This window comes from Helicoverpa zea, chromosome 29 (assembly GCF_022581195.2).
Source record: "Helicoverpa zea isolate HzStark_Cry1AcR chromosome 29, ilHelZeax1.1, whole genome shotgun sequence".
Lineage (NCBI taxonomy): Eukaryota > Metazoa > Arthropoda > Insecta > Lepidoptera > Noctuidae > Helicoverpa > Helicoverpa zea.
In genome coordinates, this window is record NC_061480.1 from 3,176,489 (window position 1) to 3,204,196 (window position 27,708).

Consider the following 27,708-nt stretch of genomic DNA (forward strand, 5'->3'; position numbering starts at 1 on the left):
AAAATTTTTGTTTTCACTGGGTGATTGCCAATGGTTTTCGCGGCTGTAAAATGACTCTTCTTGATAAATTGATTAATATACGCTTAATGAATTGATCAATCCCAATTTGTTTCCATTTGTATCCTCATAAAACGTACTTTCTGCAAGTATAATTTTGATATTTGTATGTATTATAGTTTTTGAGAAAATCGGATTAGAATTCCAAAGTAGCGGGTGGCTCGGTTTATTTGCTGTCCAGTGTAGTAAATGGATTACAGATTAGGTATTTTTTGTTTAAAAACAATCGTACTCGTTCGGGGAAAAAATGCGATTTACGCCAAATGTCCGGGTTTTTTTCATGTTTGTCCGGGTTTGGCGAAATTCGAGATGGCAGCCCTAGTCCCAACGCTATTTCCCCGATTCAAACTTTTAACAACTTATTTGTTAAACTAAAAAATAAGTTTTAAGACTGAAAATGGAAACATAACTCTGTTAAATTACGAAATTTTAACTTACCGCAATTCATCTAGTGGAAATCTGGCCATAAAGAAGCGTTTTTTGCCATCTTTGCGCTCCGACCTCAATCCACAAATTTCACATTTCCTGTACGCCATACTTCGTAATAAATCGTCCTGGCACCACAAACTTCCACAAACACCAAAGAAATAATGGTTTTAGACACCTTTGGAGACCAAGAAATGGTAATTGCATTCACTTCGCTTTAATAACCCGTACCGCTGATAACAACAGTTCGATGACAGCAAAGAGAATACAATAGTACCTATATAGTACAAGATGGATGACAGTGACAGTGAGAGAGAGACGACACAGGAAGTAAGCGAGACAAATATAGTCGCCATTAAAATTTAGCCCCGTTTCATACATTGAATTTTTTCTATGGAGTTGCGACAGACTGGATTATTCATCCATCGTCATATGACGTATGACGCATTAAAAGAATTGATTCAATTGATTCGCGTATTATTATTGCGCTAGGCGTATCCGGCGCTTAGTATTTAAGTGTAAATCGTCATCAAACGTTGTGTAACCTTCATAAAATCAGTTTTTGGAGTGATCGCCGCGAAAAACTAGCAAGAAAAAATGGCTGCCCCCCCGATTTACAACCCTGTAAGTTATTTTTCGTTTGTCGGTGTTATTACGAAAGATGCCATTATATGCGGCGTTTTACTTAATTTCAAGGGCATTTAGAACAATTTGGTGCGATTCGTTACATTGCGCCGTGTGTAAATACAATGTTCTGTTGAAACAAAGTTATCATGATCCTTTTACGGCGCCCGAAATTATAAATTATTCGGTGGAATTTACAGTCCCCAAGGTCTTTGCCTATTATAGAAACGGTATTTCGCGCTACCCGCGTTAATCAATGAGTTTTCCGCCATAATTTTGTGTCTTATTCTACACAATATCGCAATGTTGCATTTTTTTTATACTCTTCAATTCCCAGTCTACGTTAATTTGAATAGACGTAAATTATAAGTCATTTATATTCCGCGGTTACCGGCTATCTGCACAGAATACTAAAGTAATAGTGGATAAAACGCTTGAGCACGCAAGATGTGTACAAAATTACGAAAATAGACACTATCTCTAGCTAACTATTCCTAAAATAATTCTATAGTACAAACTCCTTGCGGCTATTTCGATTTTTAAAAACATTGGTGGTCAAAGACCTCACTGGAATGGAATGTGGTTGTTCAAAAAGTATTCATATTGATATCTATGATTCTTTATTTTAAACTAGTTGTTTCCCGCGGATTTACGCGCGTCCTGGATAAAAAGTAGCCTATATTACTATAACTTGTATTACTGCTAAGTTTCATCAATGTCTATTCAGTAGTTTGTATGTGAAAGAGTAAGAAACATACATGCTTTAACACTTTAGCAATTTTTAATATTACTAGGACTTATTATTCATCTTATTGGAATATCTTTGGCAGTCATTACAAGTAGTCAGAAGCCAGTAAGTCTGACACTAGTCTATTGAGTTGCCTGGGTAACTGGGTTGAGGAGATCAGATAGGCAGTCGCTCCTTGTGGCACACTGGTACTCAGCTGCATCCGGTTAGACTGGAAGCTGACACCAACATAGTTGGGGAAAAGGCTCAGCAGACAAGGCTACAACTCACTCTTGGCCTTGAAGATTTCTCACAAACACATACACTCTATTGTATTTCGTATTCTAAATAATAAATTGAATAGACACTAAATATATTTAAAATAAGTATGACTCATTTTTTTGCTGGTTAATTATAGATATGACTTGATCAAATTAATGGAATCCAGCTGGGTTCAAAGAGAATTTCTTATTCTTATAAATCAATATAATAGTTTTAGTTAGGTTTTACAAATTCTTCCAGATTTCTTTGCTTATTCATATCATCTGCATAGCCTTTTCCCAACTACGTTGGGGTCGGCTTCCAGTCTAACCGGATGCAGCTGAGTACCAGTGTGTCACAAGGAGCGACTGCCTATCCGATCTCCTCAACCCAGTTACCCGGGCCAACCAGTATGTTATTGTTGAATAGTTCTTGCCAAACACAATGGTGACTTGCAACTAATTTCTGAGTTTAGGTGTGGTATGCACATGTCCTGAGCCTGTACATATTCTTATACCCTTGTGCATCTCCACAGCTGAGGCATACCTGCATGTCCATATGACCATATTACTTTCTTAAAAAGAGTGTCTATAGAGTTTCTTGCCGGCTCTTCTCCATGAGACCAACTTTTTGGGACCGTGCAACTAGTGTGACGTTTTATAACAGCCTGCAAAGGCCTATTTCAAATAAAAACATTTGTTGACTTTGATATAACTAGTCTCTGTGTAGGATCAAGGAATTTTTTTGTTTGTCCAGGCTCCAAAACTACTGATTTGAAAAATTATTTCACTGCTGGGGCGCTACACTCTTCCCGAGTAACATAGGCTATATCTTATCCCGGTACGAGCAGTTGTTCCCACGGGACATGGGTGAAACGCTGTAACACGGCTAGTAGGATATATAGATATTATACCCGACATTCTTTACACAGTAAGGCATCGTTCAGACCAAACGTATTGTCGGCCGCTGACTGTGAGCGCGCGTTACGCAGTTTATTGCTTTTCCATATATATTGAAATTGTCGTTCACACCGAACCGACTATACGCGACTATGCACGGCGGACGCGGATTGGCTACGCGGACGCAGTTGCCGAATAGCGCCGCTCCGCCGCGCCCGCACCGCCGCGCGCCTCGGCCGCAATACACTCGAGAAACAAACTTCAATGAGGACAGACGTGACACGTGACACCTCGCGACGTTCGACACCGAAAAGTTTATTGCAGAAGTACATTCTAGAGAATGTATTTGGAATGCGAATTCAGAAGAATTTAGTGATAGAAACTTACGAAGATGCGCTTGGGAAGACATAGCATCTGTTATGTATGAAGATTGGGGGGTTCAAATACAGAGCTCTTTTATGTGTAGAATAGTCAGCCGCTCAGCGTACGCATCTAGTGTGAACCTACACGAGCCTATTCTTTTGTTAACATGTAGCGCATCGTACGCTATAGCTTATTGTCGGCTTGGTGAGTACGGGTACTGCAGATTGAGTCGACGTTCACACTGGGGCAGACAGTGAGTATACTCACAGTCAGCGGCGGACAATACGTTTGGTGTGAACAATCCCTAAGACAATGATGACGTAATAAGAATGACGTCATAGATCAAAACATTCAATAAATGGAGTTCAAGGATAGGTTATTATTTAGATTATACTGATAATGGCTATAGTTCATTTCTAATGACTCCATGACTCACCAAACGGTTACAGGATCTATAAAACATAACCTATTCCTAGCCATATGTAACTGCCTCGTTGGTCTAGCTGTCGCAAGCGCGGCTGCTGAGCACGAGGTCTCGGGGTCGATTCCCGGGACGGGCCGAAATCACTTTGTGGGTTGTAGAAACTTTCACAAAGTACCACGGTCAACTCTATCTCTGTACTTTATTTACTGGCTAGGTTTTGAAAACAAAACCACGTACCTATCTCCCTTTTATTTACCTTCTTTTTACAATTTAGGTGTATTATAATCTCTGTACCAAATTTTATTAAAATCTGTTCAGTGGAATAGACGTGAAAGCGTAACAGACAGACAGACACAGAGTTACTTTCGCTTTTACAATATTAGTAGGGATTTAATTAGGTACATCAACAATAAAATCTTTTTTTTTAAAGCACGGGCATATTATAAAGGCGACAGACTATGCATACTTAATAAATTTTAAATTATATTGAAACAAACAGGATAATTGTCAAAGAAAGGTCTTACATATAAAATTCCCCCTGACCATGGAAATACCTTCACTGAATCAACCTTCGATAATAATATAAAACCTTGTTTTAATTCAGTTCCATTACTTTACACTAAGACTTCTTTTCTTGACACTTCGTACTTATCATCTCCCGAGCCTTTTCCCAACTATGTTGAGGTCGGCTTCCAGTCTAACCGGATGCAGCTGGGTACCAGTGTGCTACAAGAAGCGGCTGCCTATCTGACCTCCTCAACCCAGTTACCCAGGCAACCCTTGGTAAGACTGGCGTCAGACTTACTGGCTCCTGACTGCAAAGGATGTTCAATGACAGCCGGGACCTACAGTTTAACGTGCCATCCAAAACACAGTCATTCATTTTGGTCATTGAACGAGGCAACACACACCGGCAAAGTTATTTGACGAGAGCGGTACTGTCATTTTGACTACCACCGTGAAGTCAGAACGAAAAAAACCGGCCATGTGCGAGTCGGAATCGCGCACGAAGGGTTCCGTACCATTATTTAGAAAATGAGCCAAAAGGTCACGTTTGTTGTATGGGAGCTCCCCAAAATATTTATTTTATTCTAGTTTTCATTTTTGTTGTTATAGCGGCTATAGAAGTACATCATCTGTGAAAATTTCAACTCTAACTATCACGGTTCATGAGATCCAGCCTGGTGACAACAATAGGGTCCTGTTTTACCCTTTGGGTACGGAACCCTAAAAAGAAGAAATAATGATAGAATTTGCAAGATTTGCAATGCAAATGAGTCTATCATAAGATATAGAGGTTATCGACCTTCTTATCTACTCATAATATTATGTAAATAACACTTATCTAGGTATTATGAAATCACTTTCGATTCAGTAATTTTGTATATTAATTGTGCTAAGTGAATTATAAGTAATACTATTGACATGTCTTTTAATCGAAATATTTTTACCTCAACAAAAAAAGAAGGCTCAAGGTATATAAACAACTTTTTACACACACACGCACATGCACATACACACACACACAAACAAGCGTATTTACTTTTACGACACGATATACATCAAAATTAAAAATGGTTACAAGGAGCAATTTTATTTTCAACGAATTTTTGTCCTGCCAATATCTATTTATTTATTTATGGCTTGTGTTTAAACACCACCCAAAAAAGTACCTATTTTACAACCAAAAAAATTCTAAACGGTTACCAAAATGGATAAATGGTCACCAAATAACGTTTCCAAAAATATTATTAGATAAAACCATTTTTTCATATTATTGACTACTAAAAAAATATATGGACGCCTTTAAAATACACTTTAGACCAAATATTATATATTGTCACTACTTAGATGTTACCAATTATGTAATACCATGACTCCTAATTTGGTCATTTTTGTTAGACTAAAAAAGCTAACGATCGCTAGAATATTTCCCAAATACCAATTAATATACTAGGGTTCCCAAACGTACGTCGCTTATTTATTGTTATATGAATTTGTGTGTAACTCAGTGCGTTTAAAATGTAAGCACGCAACATGCAGTAAGCATGGCTTCTGTCACGGCTCCGGCGCTGCAGGGCTCCGGCGGTCCCATGCGAGCTTATCGTCGCAGATGGTTTTCACGCTCACCACCGCAGCTTCGGCTTGCTGGCCGGCTCCGCCGGCCAGCCTCAGCCGCAGTGGCGAGCCTTAAAACTACCTGCGCCTCAGCTCGCAGGCCGCCTCGCCCCTCCGCGCCTACGCGGTTTTGAATTGCACTCTAGGGGTAGGGCAGACAAGACTACGTGGAGTCGGTTTTGCAGCGATTCGTTTTCGTCACTAACTTTGATTTTTGGTGGTAATATTAATCTTTTAGTTGGATAGAATTTGGTGACCATTAATCCATTTTGGGAACCAAAAATAATATGAGTGCGAGATTTGCGATTTTTCTGATGTTATTTTATTTTTTTTGGATCATAATATTATATACTTTAGTGCCCTTTTAATAAAGTCAATTTATTTTTTTTGGAGTTGTTTATTTTATTTGGTGCCTCTGCTTAGAGTCTTAAAAATATTTTTGGTGACCGCCTAAATTATACCCTTTATTTATTGCAAAATATTGGATGTGTCGTTTATAATCACATTAAATAAAATGCGTTAATATACTGGTACACACATTGTATCACATTAGTTATACTGTACAAGTATACCCCTAACCGCTGATATCTAAAAACAATTTCGACTCTCGCGCAATGTCCCGAGTCGCCATACAGTCTGCCACAAAGTATACCTACTAGTAATTTCTTTATTTATTTTTTCAGGTCATACCATGCGTGCACCCCATCCCCGCCGGCATGTACCCTGGCCGCATGATCAGGGTGCAGGGCAGCATACCTCCAGGTGCTCAGAGGTAAGCATACTATATCAGGCTTATAACATTAAACGGTATATGCACATGCCCCGACTGCACGAAGTCGGCCACAGCTGCACTATTGGTTAGAATGTATTTACATGAAACCTAGCATTCAAACGCACCTTTAATTCATATTTTTCTTAATCCTTTATTTCGCAACTGCACAGGTCTCGGGTTCGATTCCCGGGTCGAGATGAATTCGCTTTGCAGGTTTTAAGAAACGTTCATATCGATCTCTCTCGGGTGCCGTTCCATCGGGCTATGAGAGGGAAGGTGAAGGGCTCATGTAATGCTGAAGTTCGAAAAGTGATGTTTTTCACACTACTTTGAATAGATTTTTTAGTTTGAAGATATAGAGATGGTCCCTATGTCTGCGCAAAAGCTTGTTCACTATAATATGTCTGACACAGTTGGCTGATCTCCTTAAAACAGCCAATCAGCATTGACCCTATATTAATCCTCAATTTCCATTCCAGATTCGCCATCAACTTCCAGTGCGGTCCCAACACGGACCCTCGAGACGACATCGCTTTGCACTTGAACTTTAGATTCGTGGAGATGGTGGTGGTACGAAACCACCTCACCGCCATGAACTGGGGAGTGGAGGACACGAATGGAGGAATGCCCCTACATAGGGGGGAGTCTTTTGAGGCTCTGATTCTGTGTGAACCTATGTCTATGAAGGTAAGAGGTGGTTTAAACTGACTTCCCAAAAAGAAGGATTTTCTTTTGTCTATGCTACTCAAAGACGCCTAGACCGATTTGGAAAAATCTTTTTTTTGAATTTATTTTATGAAAGACTTAGCTCGCAGTTTAGTCTTATTGTCATCATCAAGACAGGATCTGATTATAGAAATCGAGGGTAATTTTCGAAAATTGTAAGCACCCATTAGATGATAACTTGAAATTCTTATGTATATCGTGTGAGTCTACATAACTGATGAAGGTTTGGACCTCACATGATGATGGAGACAGAAAAAAATCAATAGAACTCTACATCGGTATAATATAGCAAATACTACGTTTTTGGTGTTATTTCATTCGTATGTACAAGATCTTTAAACCGAAAGGCCGACCGAAAGGCAGGTGTGGACACCAGTTTCTTGTATCACTATATAGTATAAAACAAAGTCGCTTTTTCTGTCTCTATGTCCAATTTTCAATTTTTTTTTTGATAGAGTAATTAAAAAGTAAGGTTTATACGTATGATAACATACATTAAATAGTGGGGAAATACTGTTATCCCGTGCGAAGCCGGGGCGGGTCGCTAGTTTATTAAATAAACTTTACCCATTACACTTTTTTGTTCCGTATAAATATGTTTTTGGAATTATCTATAACTGTATTATTCTTCGCTTTACAGGTAGCTCTGAACGGCATGCATTTCTGCGAGTTCCCTCACCGCATTCCGTTCCAACGCATCTCGCACTTAACTGTGGATGGTGACGTGATGATACAACTCATCGGCTTCGAGGGTGCTCAGCCGCCGCAGCAGATGTACATGGTATGTACCAGCTGGCTAGGCATTTCATTGTCTGCCGGGTGGGCTTCCAGTCTAACTGGATGCAGCTGAGTACCAGTGCTTTACAAGGAGCGACTGCCTGTCTGAACTCCTAAACCCCTACATGGTATGTAGATCCTACGATCTGTCTCAAGACATGATCTCCTAAGCCTTTTCCCAACTATGTTGGTGTCGGCTTCCAGTCTAACCGGATGCAGCTGAGTACCAGTGTTCCACAAGGAGCGACTGCCTATCTGTCCTCCTCAACACAGTTACCCGGGCAACCCTTGGTAAGCAATGCATCTCTCACTTAACTGTGGATGGTGACTTGATGATACAACTCATCGGCTTCGAGGGTGCTCAGCCGCCGCAGCAGATGTACATGGTATGTTGACATACAAAGCCTCGGAGATTAATAGATCATAAACTTAAGCAATGCTTGGCGCGGTCGTTCTGTGGATGGGTGACCATCTTGTCATAACGAGTTCCACTGTGTTTCGGAAGGCAGTCAGATGCCAGAAAGTCTGACAACTTGTCTTATTGGGTTGCTCAGGTAACTGGGTTGTGGAGGTCGGATCGAATTAAGTAGGTACAGCAGTAAAATCTTGGATTGGAATGAAGAATGTATAATTAATCATCATTATATTTCGAACGCCATGCACTCAAACTCAAAATCATTTATTCGAACTTGCACTTTTTGAACTTCAACATTTACAAAGACAGCCTCCAAAACGCCCGCCCTTCACCACTTCCTATGTGTTGTTGCTGGGAAGAAGAAGTGGCGCAACAAACTCCCCAGCAACACAAGTCACCTTTGAAAGGGCGAAGCCACATCAGAAGTAATCCTACAAAGTGAATATTGTATTCATATCTAAACTTGTAATTTCCAGTCGGAGCCCCCCGCGTACGGCGCGTACGGCGCCCCCCCCGCGTACGGGGCGCCCGGCTACGGCGGCGCACCACAAGGTAACACTTACTAGTAGTATTTTACATATATAGTGCTAATATTATAAAGCTGAACAGTTTGTTTGAACTCGGCCCTAAGAAACGTGGTCCAAAATATACTAATATTATAAACCTGGACTACAAAGTCTGAAATCAGCAACCCGCATCTCGCAAGCGTGGTGATTAACGCTCAATCCTTCTCCGTGTGAGAGGAGGCCGCAGCCCAGCAGTGAGGCGATAAAAAGGCTGTAACAGTAATGATAGACGTCGTTAATATAAAATAACTTATGTTTGAATATCAAACGCTTATGGAGTGCATTTTACTAAAAAGTGCTTTTTTAAGCACTTTTTAAGAATACCTTTTATAATAAGGTGGTCTAAATCAAAGTCGTTTATTGAAATTAGGGTAGTTAAATTAGCTGTTTTTCATATCAAAACTTACTAAAGGACAGCATTTCCAAAAGTCTTCTCCTAAGTCTGACAAATACTATGCTGAAAACCGCATCAAAATCGGTTCGTAAAAACGTCAGATCTTTGCTCACAAACATACGGGCTAAACTAAGCTAACCTCCGTTTTTCAAGTCCATTAAAAAGTAAACCTTAAAAGTATTACATACAAACAATATATGTATGGGAAAAGGCATGGGATACACGCGATAACATGCGTGAAAAAAGCGTATTTCTTCGTGGCAATCGCTCGTAATTTTGTTCTACCAAAATTTTAGTTCCTCAAAACGCCACCAGTGGGCGGTAAATCCGCCGTGTCGGAGTTGTCTCATGGCTCGATAGATGTCGTTGTGGTCGAGTTAGCTCGCGCTATGGTTTGGTTACGCGCGCGAGGTTAGGTTCGGCGCCGCGGCCGGAACACGCGTAACTGGATAATAAAGGTCAGACGGTAGTCGTTTTATCCATATTTTTGACGAGATTTGCACGGTGCGATAGCGCCGGTAGATCTAGAATTTACTTGAAAATTAATGTTCTTAAAGATTATGCAGTCCATTTCTGTTATTTTCTACTGAAGAGAAATGATGACTATTTAATGAAGGACTTGCTTGCTGTTTTCCCGTCGCGCGGTTTCATCCGCGTCCCGTGGGATCTACTGCTCGTACCGGGATAAAATATAGCCTATGTTACTCGGGAAGAGTGTAGCGCCCCAACAGTGAAATAATTTTTCATAATGGTTCAGTAATTACAGAGATTAGTGCGTCCAAACAAACTCTTCAGCTTTATAATATTAGAATAGTGTACTGTTAGTTAAAATCAGAACTTGTAGGTAAAACTTAACATTTTCAGTTACTATAATTTGTTGTTTAGCTTATAATACTAACCTTAGGTTTTAGATTTAATTAAAAAGGGTTAGCGAAGCGAATTATAGTCAAATAAACAATATATTTTGATACATATATTAGCTCTTTCCCGCGTCCCGTGGGAACGACTGCTCGTACCGGGATAAAATATAGCCTATGTTACTCGGGGAGAGTGTAGCGCCCCAACAGTGAAAGAATTTTACAAATCGATTCTGTAGATTTGGAGCCTTTAGGGACAAACAAATGAATGTGTTCTCGTTATTATATTAGTTTAGAAATAGAGATCAGTGGTAGATAAAATTCGCTTCGTTATATTATTTAGGCCCAAGTTTATTAACAACATAAATGGCAGTTTTCTTAAAACAACTGTTAACTTTGAAAATTGATTGTACCAATGCAACTTTTCTAAGTTTGAATGTACTTTCTAAGTATATCTTGGACACCAATGGCTGTGTTTCGGATGGCACGTTAAACTGTAGGTCCCGGCTGTCATTGAACATTACAGAAGCTAGTAAAGTTGACACCAGTCTAACCAAGGGGTATTGGGTTGCCCGGGTAACTGGGTTGAGGGGGTCAGATAGTCAGTCGCTCCTTGTGGCACACTGGTACTCAGCTGCATCTGGTTAGACTGTTAGCCGACCCCAACATAGTTGGGAAGATAGCTCGGGAGATGATGACTTTTAAAATTTATAGTAACAGTTGTTTTAAGAAAACTTACGTTTATATTTTCAGTTTAAATAGGCCTTAGTGGGTTTAGTCTAAGCATGCTTATTTTGCATGTAAATATAATATAAAATTCCTTGAAAATATCTTTCTAAGCTTATAATATAATTTATATACTTATATGTAAACTATATGTATAATATACAAGAGTAGGCGTGATCACAGGGTTTGAAAAATAGTGATTCTAATTAGTCCGCATTTTAGATAACCAAAAAATATTGGTCACGTGTTTTTTATTTTAACAAAACATTAACCATCCTCCGAGCCTTTTTCCCAATCATGTCGGGGTCGGCTTCCAGTCTAACCGGATTCAGCTGAGTACCAGTGCTTTACAAGAAGCGACTGCCTATCTGACCTCCTCAACCCAGTTACCCGGGCAACCCGATACCCCTTGGTTAGACTGGTGTCAGACTTACTGGCTTCTGACTACCCGTAACGACTGCCAAGGATGTTCAATGACTGCCGGGACCTACAGTTTAACGTGCCATCCGAAACACAGCCAATGGTGTCTAAGATATACTTAGAAAGTACATATGCAAACTTAGAAAGGTTGCATTGATACTTGCCTGACCTGGGATCGAACCCGCGCCCTCATACTTGAGAGGTTGGTCCTTTACCCACTAGGCCACCACGACATAACAAAACATTAACCGTCGTACTATAGTTCGGCCATTCAGAGAATGCGTTCCTGACACGTCGCGATTGAACTGACGACGTAACTTTGCAATGGCGTTGCAGTTACGATAAAAATATTTTTGCTGGTTGTTTACCGTTTTAACAATTGAGGAGCATTAAAACAACATTATTATATCAATAATCAATGAATGTTATTACGTCGTCAGTTCAATCGCGACGTGTCAGGAACGCATTCTCTGAATGGCCGAACTATACAAATACTTTTAAACGTCTGTTGAATACTTGTCTAAAAAAATGACAGATTATGACGTTGAAATAAGGTGCGTTTTGCAGCTACAGTTTTTTTAGACAAGTGTTCAATAGAAGTTTAAGTTTTTGTAGTAATGCTGTAAATATTTACTAAGATATAATTAAAGTGACCTAACATAAATTCCAATCATGTTGTATCTTCGTTGTTATTTGTTTGTGAGAGAAAATAAAAAATACGTGTCCATTATTTTAAGGTTATCTAAAAGACGGACTAATTACGTTTTTTTCATTCTTAATATATATCTGTTAATTATTTCTTATAAAAATGCATAATTTATGCATTATATGAAAATTTTTTTTTACATAATTTTCTTAAAATACTAACATTTTCAACTTTAACCGGCCAAAGTGTGTAAATATTAACTTTGCCCGTTTTACGCGAGTGATTTCTTTCTTTTGTATAAATTAATATAAAAGGTAAGTTTACCTTTTTTTTTGTAAATAATAATTGTATTTTTCTACAAGTATATTTGTATTGTATATTTATTTATGTACTTTTTTATTTTTGTATGTCTTTTTTTTTGGAGTGTAGATTTTTTTAAGCATGTAGACATTATCTCGTGTGATTTAACACAAACACAGATTTTACTGCATCTTATTAGTATTATTTAACGACAGAATCAAGAGAACTATAGACGGACCGAGTAATCTGTTTTGTTCAGTTTTGATTTAATATTGTCGGTTTAAGACATTTACCAAGAACTATGGGATCAAAATCAAAAATCAAAATCAAATTGTTTTTATTTCAAATAGGCCTTTGCAGGCTCTTATGAAACGTCAAATTAGTTGCACGGTTCCAAAAAGTTGGTCTCATGGAGAAGAGCCGGCAAGAAACTCCATAGACACTCTTTTAAAAAGTAATATTGTCACAAACATTCTATTACATAACAATAGTAAGCTGATAAAATTATACAATGCAACTGAAAGGTAAACAGTAAATCTATACAATCCAAAGAGAAAAGAAAAAGACGTTTAATTGCCAGGGAAGCCACACATGGAGAGATGAGTTATCGCCATATAATATCTTTATCGTCAACGAAGTCTTGAATTTTATAATAAGCTTTTTTAATGAGGGTGGATTTTACAGTGTTCTTAAATTTTATATCCGTGAGATCGGTTACACACTTAGGCAGCTTGTTGTAAAAACGGACACAGTTCCCTAAAAACGATTTATTCGATTTCGTTAATCTGAATCTCGGAACTACTAGTTTGTGCTTGTTTCTTGTATTAATCGAATGTATATCACTTTTAACAATAAATTGATTTAAGTTTTTGCGTACGAACATTATATTTTCAAGAATGTAAAGAGAAGGAAGTGTAAGTATTTCAATTTCTTTAAATAATTCTCTCAATGACTCGCGAGGGCCGAGGCCATAAATTGCACGAACTGCCCTTTTCTGGAGTACAAATATTGAATTTACGTCCGCCGCTGCCCCCCACAATAAAATACCGTAGGACATAATACTATGGAAGTAAGCAAAATACACGAGCCTAGCAGTAGCAACGTCAGTAATCTGTCTTATTTTTCTGACTGCATAAGCTGCGGAACTCAGCCTTTTTGACATTGCTGAGATGTGAGCACCCCATTGCAATTTAGAGTCTATGGTGATGCCCAGGAAGACGGTTTGCTTAATAACATCTAACTTATTATCGTCCAGAACGATATTGAGCCCTACTGGTGTTACATTAGGTAAAGAGAATTTAATACATTTCGTTTTAGAAGAATTAAGAAGCAAGTTATTCGCGGCAAACCACTTGCTCAGAATAACCAAGCTATCGTTTACGTTTATGGGACTAGATTCCTTTCTGTTAATTTTGAAGACAAGGGAAGTGTCATCAGCAAATAAAATAATATCAGAGATCTCAGACATCATATACGGGAGATCATTTATATAAGCTAAGAATAAAAAAGGACCTAAAATTGAGCCCTGCGGCACGCCCATTTTTACTAATGACCCAGATGAAGTTGAGCCACTTATGTCCACTACTTGCTGTCTATTTGATAGATAGGAAAGGACGAGCGCGAGAGCTTTACCACGAATTCCGTAGTGGTTCAGCTTACAAATGAGAGTGTCGTGGTCAACGCAATCGAACGCCTTAGAAAGGTCGCAGAAGATGCCCACAGCATCCCGCGAATCTTCCCAGGCGTTTAAGATTTGGGTGATCAATCTTGCACTTGCGTCAGTGGTGGACCTACCCTTTGTGAAGCCGTACTGGCGGTCATGAAATATGGTGTTTAAATTAAAATGTCTTAACATCTGATCTAACATGATCCTTTCGAAGATTTTACTAAAGGCTGGAAGGATTGAAATAGGTCTGTAGTTGGAAGGGTTTTTCTTACAGCCTGATTTAAAGATAGGAATAATTTTGCTGAGTTTCATCAAGTCAGGGAAGATACCGTTGTCAATGCAAAGGTTAAAAATTTCACTAAGTATTGGGGCAACACTCTCAATAATGGAATTAATGACTGTGACAGAAAAGCCCCATAAGTCCTCAGTCTTTTTTAGATTTAAAGACTTGAATGCTCTTTTAATCGTGTAATCAGAAACACATTGAAATTTAAAACTAGGTACATTCTAGGGAGTCAATAATCATAGGACTGACTTTGAAATAAGTAAATCAATTTAACAAATACTTTTGCATGATTCTGGCGTTAACGTTCATATTTCTTCTATCTTGTAGATACGCATGTCTTTTTTTATTTTGTTGTTTTTCGGTTTTCAAAATATTTTTGTCGCTTAAATATTGAAATATTACTTATACCAATCCTCAACTTATGTTGGACTCTCCTATGTACTGTGTCCTATGTCTGTCAGATAGGCAGTCGCTCCTTGTGGCACACTGGTACTCAGCCGCATGCGGTTAGACTGTAAGCCGACTCCAACATAGTTGGGAAAAGCCAACCTATAACCGTCTTACCACAAAAACTTTTTAACGTCAGTTTAAGACTTGTCTAAAAAAATGTCAAATTATGACGTTGACATATGGTTCATTTTGGAGCCACATTTTTTTAGACAAGTGTAAAACAGTGGTTAAAGTTTTTGTAGTAAGGCCATATATGTTTTATCTTTACATTTTAAAAACACAGATCCGAACTCCTATTCCTCAATACCAAGAAATATATTTTAATAATTCACTAAATATTGATTTAAGAAAACCAGACTTTGCTTCCCCACGTATATTTAGGTCCACTGACACTTCATGGTCAAGGGCATTTCGACCTTCATAGTAACATAATTATTTACTTCAAGGTCAAAATTTCAAGGTTAAACTCGTGTATTGATGTTTTTGTTTATGCTTGGTTAGTAGTAGAATAAAGCCTATGGCTGGGATGATGATAAAGGAAAATGATGATGATTTTTAATGAATAAAAAAATAATCTATAGTTTTAACCGACTTCCCAAAAAGGAGGAGGTTCTCAATTCGGCCGGTGTTTTTTTTCTATGTATGTACATCGATTACTCCGAGGTTTATAGACCGATTTACGTGATTATTTGTTTTGTTCGACTCGGAATAGCTGCCAGTTGGTCCCATAGTCATCAGGTCAGGATCTGATGATGGAAACCCTGAGAAATCGAGGGCAACCTTCGAAAATTGTAGGCATACATAGGGTAAAAACTTGACACTCAGGTGTACGCCTAAAAGCACTATTCAACAGTGAAGATTTGGAGCTGACCTGATGATGGAGACCTGAGAGGGCCAAGGGAACTCGACAACTGAATATGTAAACTACCTCGTGTTTGGGCTTAAATTATTTGTATTGACAAGACCTTTGCAACAGTGAAGGTTTGGAGCTGACCTGATGACGGAGACCAAAGAAAGTCGAGGGAACTCGACAATTGAATATGTAAAATACCTTGTATTTGGACTTATATTCTTTGTATTGATGAGAACTTCTCACTTATATGGATAGTGACAACTATTCGTATCACTGAAAAGCTGTAAATAAAAAACTTTTTTACAAAAAAATTAAACCGACTTCCCAAAACACTAAAAAGCAAAAAAAAAAAACAAATTTTAGGTGCATCGGCCTAGAAGTCGGTGGCAAAATTAACTTAGTAACATCCATTAGACAGATTTTTTTGTAAAAAAGTTTCGGACAAGTAACATCCTTGGCAGTCGTTACGGGTAGTCAGAAGCTAATAAGTCTGACGCCAGTGTAACCAAGGGGTATTGGGTTACCCGGGTAACTACGTTGAGGAGGTCAGATAGGCAGTCGCTCCTTGTGGCACACTGGTACTCAGCTGCATCCGGTTAGACTGGAAGCCGACGCCAACATAGTTGGGGAAAGGCTCGGGAGATGATGATTATGATTTCGGACAAGTGCAATCCATATTTTTAGACTGATGATGTATGATTGATGATGAATAAGTACTATGGATTAAGTTTATGTTCCCCAAATCATATTTATTTCTGTTATTCGGTTTTAACAATTCACTGTCTTAGATCACGTCATACATTTTTTTAAAGCAAAAGTTCACAGAATTTTTATGAATTTTACATATCGCACAAATATTTTCAAAATTATAGCTAATGTCTCATAGAGCTGTATTACAATTTATGCTTTTAGTACAAAAATTAGAGGTCTATGTTTTTTTTTTTTCGAAAATTGTACATAATTATGATTTGTTTGCAAATGCTAGTAAATTATATTTATTTTGGTAATGTTTCCTTTGCTGCAGGCTTCTACTGACATGCTTGCGATAGCCGAGAAATAAAATACAGGTATAGTGGTATTTTTTTTATCTAAATTATTGGTCCAAAAACTTGAAATTTAAAAAAATATATATTTGTGGTCCGGGAGACAAAAAAAAAGTAAAAAATTCTTAAAATAAAAAATAAAAAACTATTGGATTTTGAAATTCAGGTGGATAAATTCAATAAAAACCTAGTTATTAAAAATAAACATAAACAATATCAATTTAAGAAATAAGTTATTAAATAAATAAAAATGTAAAATTAAGTCTTAAAAATAGTTTTTAAAATAATACTTTAATTTTGATTCCAGGTGCCTTGTAAACTAAGAAGAAATGTCGGAGAACTTATGAAAGGAAGAAACTTATTAAAAACCTTTAAAAAACTCGAAATGGCACTAAAACTAAAACTTATTTAATTATTTTTTTTGTTTACCAAAAACTAATTTTAAAGGAACCATTATTTTTTAATGGCGATTACACATTCTAGCCGTGGACTTACACATTTTTAACCGACTTCCCAAAAAGTAGGTTATCAATTCGAATGTTTTTTTTTTATGTGTGGAATCTCGCCATAACAGAATCTCCTACATACATAGAATATTTTGTCTAACTTTTACTGGTTTTTAAACACATTGCCATTTCGTAAATTTTCCGGTCAATGTATAAAAAATTCTTGATTTACAGTTATTTCAACTAGTCTTCCTTTAAAATTAGTTTTTTCTACTATTTTCACACACTTTTTTTTTGTATTACACAGCTTTTCATGTCTTATTTTAATTTTAAAATTTTTAAGCATCACTGATTTTTAAAAAAAATTGTATGAAACTTGTTTTCTTTGTCGTAATCAGTAAAGGGTATTTTAAATACTTTTTTTTAAGTAGTTGTTTTTTTTTGTTTGTTTAAATATTATTATTGCATTTTTTATACATGTAGCTTTGTGCTATAGTTTTGCTGTCTGTCTATGTCGTAGAAATGTAGATTTTTTAACATATTGTTTTTGAAAAAATGACTAGCGGAGATGTCATAACGCAAAATCTCGTAAGAAAGTAGCGCGACAACATGCGGGGCGAGGGACGAACGTTACTAGCGCAGCATTATTTTCAAAATAAAATCACCAATCAATCAAGACCAATCTTTGACAGATTGGTGTTGATTAGACAAGGAACCCGAACGCCTCGTTAGTTGTAGTAAGTGATCCCGGCTACCGCACGTTGCTTGAGCTACAAGAAGGCGCGTGACCTACCTGCCTTATGGCGTCTCCGCTATCTTTCCTTCCTCGGTCCTACGATTTTTTTTGGCAATAATTGTAATTAACACAGATTTTAATACATAAATTAATATCTAAATGTATAATATTCAAAGTTCCTCAATTTAAAAAGGCAGTGACAGACAGCCTTACAAACAATCTTAGTAGATGATAAGTATAAATGTCCATTAAAGCCAAAAATTTCTTTATCAATGAGGTGTTTCAATGATTTCCAAAAAATATTTTTAACCGACTTTCAAAAAAGAGGTGGCAGCGATTCTTTGTAGCGTGGTATCGCGTAGCTTTTGATATCTCACCTAGGAAGGAAGATATAAAAAAAAATACAAAAAAAAGGCTTCTGTAAGTCTGTCGATACCATGGTGAAACCGCATCAAAGTCGGTTTAGCCAGATATGACATGATAGCGCACAAACCTACATGCATACATTATAATAGTACTAAGAATCTCATTTTTGAAAGTCGGATAAAAAGTGAAATAGTTGAAACATCTCCCCTCTTGGATTTTAGAATATGTTTTTTATTCTGATAATAATTCTATGTAAAAACAAATATTGTTATTTTTTCGTACATAAATGTCTTCAAAAAAATAAATATGTTTAAAAAATTGAACTAATGTTTAAATTGTTGTTGGAAATCGCATTTAGGCTTTGCATTTAAAAAGGCAACTTTTAATTTAGGCATTTTCAAAATTTACTTTTTTAACAAAATTGGGTTTTTTAACATAATATTTTTCGTACACTATAATATGTCCTGCACAGCTGGCTGATCTCCTTATATGAGAACAGCCGCCGTGGCCGATAATCGGCTGTAACTCATATTTTCGATAAAACGGCTGAATAGTTTATTTTTTTTTATTCCCTACTACTCTAGTTTTTAATCAAAATATAAAGTACTAGCTACCGCCCGCGGCTTCGCCCGCGTAGAGTTCGGTTATATCGCTTTTCCAAGAGAACTCTTCAAAAGTCCGCGATAAAAACTATCCTATGTTCTTTCTCAAGGTCAACTATATCTCTGTACCAAATTTTAAGAAAAGTGGTTTAGACGTGAAAGCGTAACAGACAGACAGAGTTACTTTCGCATTTATAATATTAGCAGGGATAGTTTTGGTGTAACAATCTCCATAATAAAATTTCATACATTCTCTATTCAGCCATTTTATCTTGAAAATAAAAATGTATACTCTATTAGAGTAGGCAGTAGGCTTAACTAAAGGTAGACCATCTTGATAGGACGTTACACAAATACATATTAAGCAAATATATTAGTCATTTGAACATCCTTGGCAGTCGTTACGGGTAGTCAGAAGCCAGTCAGTCTGACACCAGTCTCACCAAGGGGTTATTGGGTAACTGGGTTGAGGAGATCAGATAGGCAGTTGCTCCTTGTGGCACACTGGTACTCAGCTGCATGCGGTTAGACTGGAAGCCGACCGCAACATAGTAGGGAAAAGGCTAGGCCGATGATTCATTTGTGACCACGTTTTTTTTAACCGAGTTTTGAACACGCTTATATTAGCTTCACTTGTAACTATGTAAGTAAAAAAATCTTGGAATCTTAATTTGACCAACTTCCCGGTCTTCGAAAGAAAGTGTGGAGCGTTTTGTCCAAAAAGAGTAAAGATTACATAAACGCTCTACGGTTTCTTTCATCAAATATATTTTAAATAAAAAGTCCTATTAAGATTGTTTTTTAAAACTATTTTAAATAAAAAGTCCTATCAAGATTGTGTTTTAAAATTATTTTAAATATAAAGTCCTATCAAGATTGTGTTTTTAAAACTATTTTAAATAAAAAGTCCTATCAAGATTGTGTTTTTTAAAACTATTTTAAATAAAAAGTCCTATCATGATTGTTTACCTGTAGTTAGTGACTACTCAAAGGGAGTTTTGTCAAAATTACTGTTTGTTAATTTATGTACGAATATATCCAAGGTTAGTTCTCACTATGTTCGTAGTTTTGCATTTAAAATGTAATAAATTTACTGTTGTATTACTTTATATAATTATGTATTTTTGCATTATTTAATATTTTTCAAGTTAATAAAAAATATTGAATTTAAATGTTCGTTTCATTCATTTTATCATCTGCCTAGCCATTTCCCAAAAACGGTGGCTTTCATTACCCCCGCACACAGCTGAATACCAGTGTACCACTTGGAGCGACTGCCTATTTGACCCAACATAGTTATCCTTGCACGCTGATATTGAAAAGACTGGTTTTTAGACTTTCAGGCTTTTACGGACACGATAATTCTTTGTAAATTCTCGTGTTATTTTTTCAAGTTCTATATTGTATAAGAAGAAATAATAGTTTATAGTTAGGTATTAGTTAGTTTTGACCCCCTAAAGGCCTCTATTATAAAGCAACTTTATGCTTTATTCGCCGTTTTCGCGCGGTTTGACTCGCGTCCCGTGTGAACTACTGCTCGTACCGGGATAAAATACATATAGCCTATGTTACTCGGGAAGAGTGTAGCGCCCCAACAGTGAAAGAATTTTTCTAATCGGTTCCGTAGTTTCGGAGACTAGTATACAAACAAAAATAATCCTCTTTATTATAGATTAAATAAAATATATTTTATTCTAAAACATTAGATTAAAGTGTCATCTTCAAATTCAAAATTACTTCAGGGTCAAAATTACAAAATTGAGCCTACACTGGGACGCGAAACAGGTAGATAATTTTACAAATTATTCTTACAAATTGGCAAATTAAATTAATAAATGTAATAAATTGCTTAACCAATCATTTAAAACTAAAACCGCTTTTTAAATATGGTTGCTGATAACCTTATTATCTTTATCATTAGTGCCTAAACTGACCAAAGGCCTTTATAGATAATTTCTAACATTTATAATATATTTTGCCTAATGAATTATAGACATTTAAGCTATGGATAAGCCTTAGGGTCCGTTCATACAGACCGGTACCGATCGGCTACGTGAGCGAGAGTAAAACGAGAGCAAACGTCAGCAAAACCGAGAAAAAGTACGCGATCGGAGCCGGTCAGCTCCTCTTATTATTTCACACCAAGCGCCTTCAAAAGCAGTGCACATGCAAAAATAAACGTTACTACAAATACTAAGTACTCGATTTTCAACGTGTTAAGAATTTGCTCTCCTCTCCGAGCCGGTCTGTCTGAACGGACCCATATATTGCATTTGAGAAGGCAGGGGCCCGATTGTCCTAATTTTACTTAAGCAACATACGATTCACGTTCGACTGCGATCCAATCCCGACTCGATTACGATTAAAACGTATGTGGCATTCCGCTATTTTTTCTTTGAAATAAACGTTTTTATCCTTTTCTGTCATTCAATAATGAATTGTAGAGCAAACTACCGTATAGACCAAACTCACCAAAATAGCAGACCAATCGCAAACCAATCGAATGTCGTTGGAATACGATTGGTCTTATATTAGTAGCAGAATGCCCGATATGGTTAAAACTGCTATTGCGATCATATTGCGATTCGATTTCTATTCGATTTTGACATTATTAACTTAGGAGTTATCGGGCCCCAGGTCTTGCGTAAATAATAAAGTTCTGATTATACCATAATACATTAGTTTTCATCTGTAACTGTATTGTTTCAGCCCCGCCGGCCTACGGGTCCCCAACGGCAGTGGTTAGTAATTATACATTTCATTATATTCATCCACTTCCCGGGGAACTACTCCCCGCAGCAGAATATATGTGTAAGAAATTTCATTTAAATCGGTTCTATAGTTTTGGCGTGAAAGCTGAAAGCACAACAGATAGACGAAGTTAATTTCGCTTTTATAATATTAGTAAGGGTTCCTGTTTTTTATAGACTTTAATGATGTCAAAATACCTATATTTAGTTTTAATAGTTTTGTGTCCAAATACACTGACAACATATGTTCGTTTTCACTAAACTATAGGTAGGTACTTTACTATTTTTTCATGTAAAATTTTTACTTTCTAGATTTGTGTTGCTAGTGAGCTTTTCCACCATTTTTTCTTCCCAGCAAAAACACAGGAAGTGGTGAAGGGCTTGCGTTTTGGGGGCTGTCTTTTGTAAACTTGAATCTTCAAAAAGTGCTAGTTTTCAACCTTCTTTGAATACATGACTTTTGAATGCTATTTTTCAACATTTGTTTGAAGAAAAACGGACCTTTATATTGTCCTACCTAGGATTTATTATATTTCTGCACATTCTGTATAGTTATCGGCACGAATCTTGAGCTCTGACCTACATCTGCGCAGAAGTGATTTATTAGCAAAGAACCAATCCCGAGTGACGGATATGACGCGATGCGCTGCGGGCCAATCACCGCTTTAGCCCGCCCCCGCGCCTCACTTCATACCACAAAAGGGACCCAATAAATTACTTCTGCGCATGTGAAGGTCAGAGCTCAAGATTTGTGCCGATAACTATACAAGGGAAGACTTAAAGCCTAGGCGTCTTCTCCCAGTCTACCTTTGGGTAAGCTTTGGGTTTGGGGATTTAGTAGTCTTTTACCAAACATTTTCAACATTCAGTTACCTGTACTCATGAACTATGGCACCTTTTCAGCCATACGGCCCTCAAGGCCCAATGATGGCAGGCCAACAAGTGATGCAGGCCCAGCCCATGTTACAAGGCCAACAGCGACGGGGGATGGGGACCGGTGCTGCAGTCGGTATGGGAGCCGCGGCCCTCGCTGCTGGGGGCTTAGCTGGTTACGCCATGGGAGGAGGATTCCAAGGTGGATCTAGTAACGTGGTAAGTTACTCTAGAGATTATTAACACGCTTATATTACCTTTGCAATGCAACTTTTCTAAGTTTGTATGTACTTTCTAAGCATTACTTCGACACCACTGGCTGATAAAAAGGTGAAGGAAAACATCTTGAGGAAACCTGCACTATATAGTCTGAAATCAGCAACCCGCATTGAGCAAGCGTGGTGATTAATGCTCAATCCTGCTCCGTGTGAGAGGAGGCCGCAGCCCAGCAGTGGGACGATAAAAAGGCTGTAACAGTGACAGTTATAGTAGCTTCACTTGTAACTATGTATGTAAGAAAATCTTGGAACCTTAATTTGACCCACTTCTCGGTCTTCGATTAGGATGAACTTTACTAACGGCCAGTTTCTTCATCAAAAGTTAAAGTTAAAGTAATGTCTAAAGTAAAAGTAACGGTCAAATTCGTTTTTTCAAGGCTAAAGTGACAGCAAAACTAATAGAAAAATTGAATTTGACCGTTACTTTTACTTTAGACATTACTTTGATTTTAACTTTGGCTTTAACTTTTGATGAAGAAACTGGCTGTAAGACACTAATTATCGTACCACAAAAACTTTTAAACGTCTGTTGAACACTTGACTAAAACAATGTCAGATTATGGCGTTGAAATAAAGTCCGTTTTGCAGTCACACTTTTTTTAGACAAGTGTTGATCAGATGTTTAAGTTTTTGTAGTAAGGCTGTAAAAGACAGTGTCTTGAGCATGGCTCAAGTCATGGTAGACCTCAGATAAATAACACCATTTAACTATAATGATAACCAAACCATAACCAGCTGTATACTTGCTGCCCACCAAATCGGCGATTTGACAACCGGGGCCCGATTCTCCTAAGTTAATAATGTCAAAATCTAATAGAATTTGAATCACAATATGATCGCAATAGCAGTTTTAACCATATCGGGCATTCTGCTACTAATATAAGACCAATCGTATTCCAAAGACATTCGATTGGTTCGCGATTGGTCTGCTATTTTTGTGATTGTGGTCTATACGGTAGTTTGCTCTACAATCATATTGCAATCGTAAATTATTTGCAGACAAAATGATTCATTATTGAATGACAGAAAAGGATAAAAACGTTTATTTCAAAGAAAAAATAGCGGAATGCCACATACGTTTTAATCGTAATCGAGTCGGGATTGGATCTCAGTCGAATGTGAATCGTATGTCGCTTAAGTAAAATTAGGAGAATCGGGCCCCAGAAAATTGTTCGGTCATCGTTATAGTTAAATAGTGCAACTTATCGTTTATATTCTATCTATCAGGGTGGATCACCGCATGTAACCCCGCCTCATGGGGGTGAACAATTACCCACAGCAAACGTCACCCCACCACCCGTGGGGATGGTGGACGAACAGTCCTCCCCTATGGGGCCTCCCTTGGAGACGGAACAATCCCTAATGAGTATGTCACAGACCTCAATGGGGATGGAAGAACCCCCAATGGGAATGGAACGAACGTCAATAGGCATGACACAGACTCCAATGGGAATGCCTCAACCCACGATAGGGAGTGATCCACCCCCAGTGGGGATGACGCAGATGTTACAGCCCCCAATGGGGGATATGGAAGAATTGTCTATGGACGCCCCGTACGATTATGACCTTGTTCAAGATGATTTTGACTGGGATTAGAATTTTGGAAGGTTCGAGAATTAATTTCAATGTGTAGTAGAGTTGATTTGAATTAGTTTTATACCGATTATGATAGCGTGCGGTATTTTTGAAGAGAGAAATAATAGGTCTTTATTTAGCGTAGAGTAAATTAGAATTATACCAGATATACAGAGAACATAGAGTGTACGGTATTTTAAACAGTATGCAGATTAATGAAGTTAGGTAATGTACAAAAGTGTACCTATAGCGTACTTTCACGTCGGAGTACCGCTAAATCTAGTAATAGTAATTAATATAGTGAATACTTTAGCGATACCCCAATATGATACTTTCATGTAAAAAAAAATATATCCAAATTGGTTCATCCGCTCAAAAGCTATGATGCTAAGAACATAAAGCATTATTGTAAATTGGACCTATCTTTTTGCGTTGGGGTTTAAAAATAGTAATGGCATGGTTGGATGGTCCACGTTCGATAAATAATCGGTGACCGATTTTTTGTAGGAGAACAATAGAACACACTTTTAGAAATAGTGCAACGTACAACGTCCTACAAAGTCGGTCAGAAAATACCAGTCAGCACGTCCTACAAAAAATCGGCCCGATTACCAGTCCTACAAGTCTAACGTGGATGTGCAGCCTAACCCCAGTTCCCAATATTGAATCTATCTGTTGTTTGGCTTACTTAGAGATAGGATTTTGACATTCCTTATATAGGGCTTTTTTTTAACGACGTCAAAAATCATCAAATGACGGGGTCCCGCTGTGGGTTACGCGCGGTGAGGGAGTGTCAGACTCTTACTGACTAAAAACCGTCGTGTTCCGTCGTAGGCCTTTAATGTACCAGGGCCGCGGTAACTCTTTCGAACAATCCCGCAGCCCCGACAGACCTTGGCCCTGCTGGGCCCCCGCTGGGGTCCTTGTATAGGGCTATGATCAAAAATTTTAACCGCAAAACCACATATACATTGCTGGGGAGTTTGTTGCGCCACTTCTTCTTCCTAGCAATAACACATAGGAAGTGGTGAAGGGTGGGCGTTTTGGGGCTGTCTTTTGTAAATTTCTGATGTTCAAAAAGTTCTGTTTTGCTGCCAAGTTTGAATAAAAGATTTTTGATTTTATACATATTTGTTAATTACTATATTTCTATTCCCAGGAGGAAGTATCCACCTTCTCCGAGTCAGTGGACTTCGGGGGCGACGATTGGATGGACTGAAGGCACTTGAAGTGCGCACTGGCACTAGTCGGTACCATCCTAGTGTTAGTTACCGACCTGGTACTTATTATAATGCTGCACGTGTTCGGGAGATTGAGTGAGGGTAGTAAGATGTAAGTTGAGATATTATTAGATTTTTTTTAGCCGACTCCTAAGAAAGGTATTATTTTTGGCAGATTTTCTTTTTGTCAGAAAAATCGCACTAAAGCTGTTGATTTGCATCCGTGCAATATTCAAGGACGTATTTACGCTAATGATTTTCAACCGTAATCCACAAAAAAAATGTGTTTTTTTTTTCGGAAATCCGTCTATATCTCCTGGCCGTATTTAAACTCGGCGCGTGTGTTACTGGCCTTAAAACCGTGCTGCGCCCTCACACAAACGCAAACACAAAGCATACGCAACAATCATCATAAAATTGAGTTGCTTACTTCTGAAATACTTACTACGACATTACAATGACAAAAAAAGCAGCGCATATTATCTATTTCCCGTCTACTGTACTGTGTTTATGTCAACCTCCTGAAATATTGCACAGATGGAAATCAATACTTTGTATTATAAAGGTGACAGTTTGAGCGCGTGTATATTTGTAATGTCTAAAGTACTACTTTTGCCTAACTATGTAATTGATAAAATAAATAAATGTATGTATGTGTAAAAAATCAGTATTGATAAATCAGTATTTCGATTGAGACCAAAATTATAACGAAAATTGTGTAGGTACATATTTTTGGATAAAATTAACAATTTTTGACAAATTATAAATAAAATTTACTGAAAATCTGAATTGCGTGATGTAAATGGAGAGAAAATTCCCAGATAGCGCTAATAGCACTAGGGGATTTTTCGCCCGGTTTTGCGGAAATCCGCTCGTTTGAAAGCGATGTTAGCGTTTTCCAACGAATTCCCTGTCAATTCACTTTGTGCAATTCTTCAAAATTAATGTACATATTTATATAAATAGTTGTTATTATATTGTAAAAATATATTGTCCCAAACTCAGTCGCCCAAAGACATATGTCATAGACAAGTACTATCAATGACAATGATATAACTTCGAAAATACATTAAAAATCTAAGTTCGGTAACTCGCAACCTTGTATAATACTACTACAAATAAAAATTATTGTTAAAATTTATCAAGCACTCGATATTAGGAAAGATCTTTTATTAATAAATAAAAAATGAATGTTGCCTTAAGTAGATCAGTAAAAAACAACCACTTGTTATTATAAATAAGTTTATATTAAGATCATCAGGCTATTTATAATTTTAGACAGCTTTCTGCCTACAGTTTAGCCTAGCCTTTGCCCAACTATGTTGGGGTCGGCTTCCAGTCTAACCGGATGCAGCTGAGTACCAGTGTGTCACAAGGAGCGACTGCCTATCTGACCTCCTCAACCCAGTTATTAGCAACCCGATACTCCTTGGTAAGACTGGTTGTCAGATTTACTGGCTTCTGACTACCCGTAACGACTGCCAAAAATGTTCAAATGACAGTCGATCCTTTATAAGGTACATTTCTGTCTACGCAAAATGTAAAATTTTCTAAAATTGTAAAAAAGATTGTCTGTATAAATATTATATAAAAATGTTAAAGATATTGAAAAATATATAAATTATGTTAAATCGATATTAATATTTTGTATGAAAATAATACATTATACGAAGGTATTGGAAAATTTATACAAAGTGGATACGATATATTATAAATATCATAATCACCTAAGTAGCTATATTGTATATAGCCGTTTTCCCGCGGTTTCACCCGCGTCCCGTGGGAACTACTGCGCTTACCGGGATAAAATATAGCCTATGTTACTCGGGAAGAGTGTAGCGAACCAACAGTGAAAGAATTTTTCTAATCGGTTTTAGCTTTTGAGTTTATCCATTACAATGAGAAATAAAAATATTTCCTTTATGATATTATTATAGATGATCAAATATACATATTGTATCCATTTTGTATAATCCAGATATTATTTTTTTGTTATCTATTTAAAAGGGTATTTTATTTGAACAAATTATGGTCCCGAATATAATCTTGAATGTTTCTATTGTTAA

General features: G+C 37.3%; 1 protein-coding gene across 1 annotated transcript; it reads left to right on the plus strand.

The window, feature by feature from the left end:
• Positions 1-900: 900 nt before the first annotated feature.
• On the plus strand, positions 901-27,708 carry LOC124644265 (galectin-4-like). Its single transcript, XM_047183523.1, has 8 exons — positions 901-1,107; positions 6,583-6,671; positions 7,151-7,358; positions 8,038-8,178; positions 9,066-9,141; positions 21,656-21,687; positions 22,600-22,788; positions 25,582-27,708. Exons 1-8 carry the CDS (start codon positions 1,081-1,083, stop codon positions 25,639-25,641), a joined length of 822 nt encoding a protein of 273 aa, XP_047039479.1. The 5' UTR covers positions 901-1,080; the 3' UTR covers positions 25,642-27,708.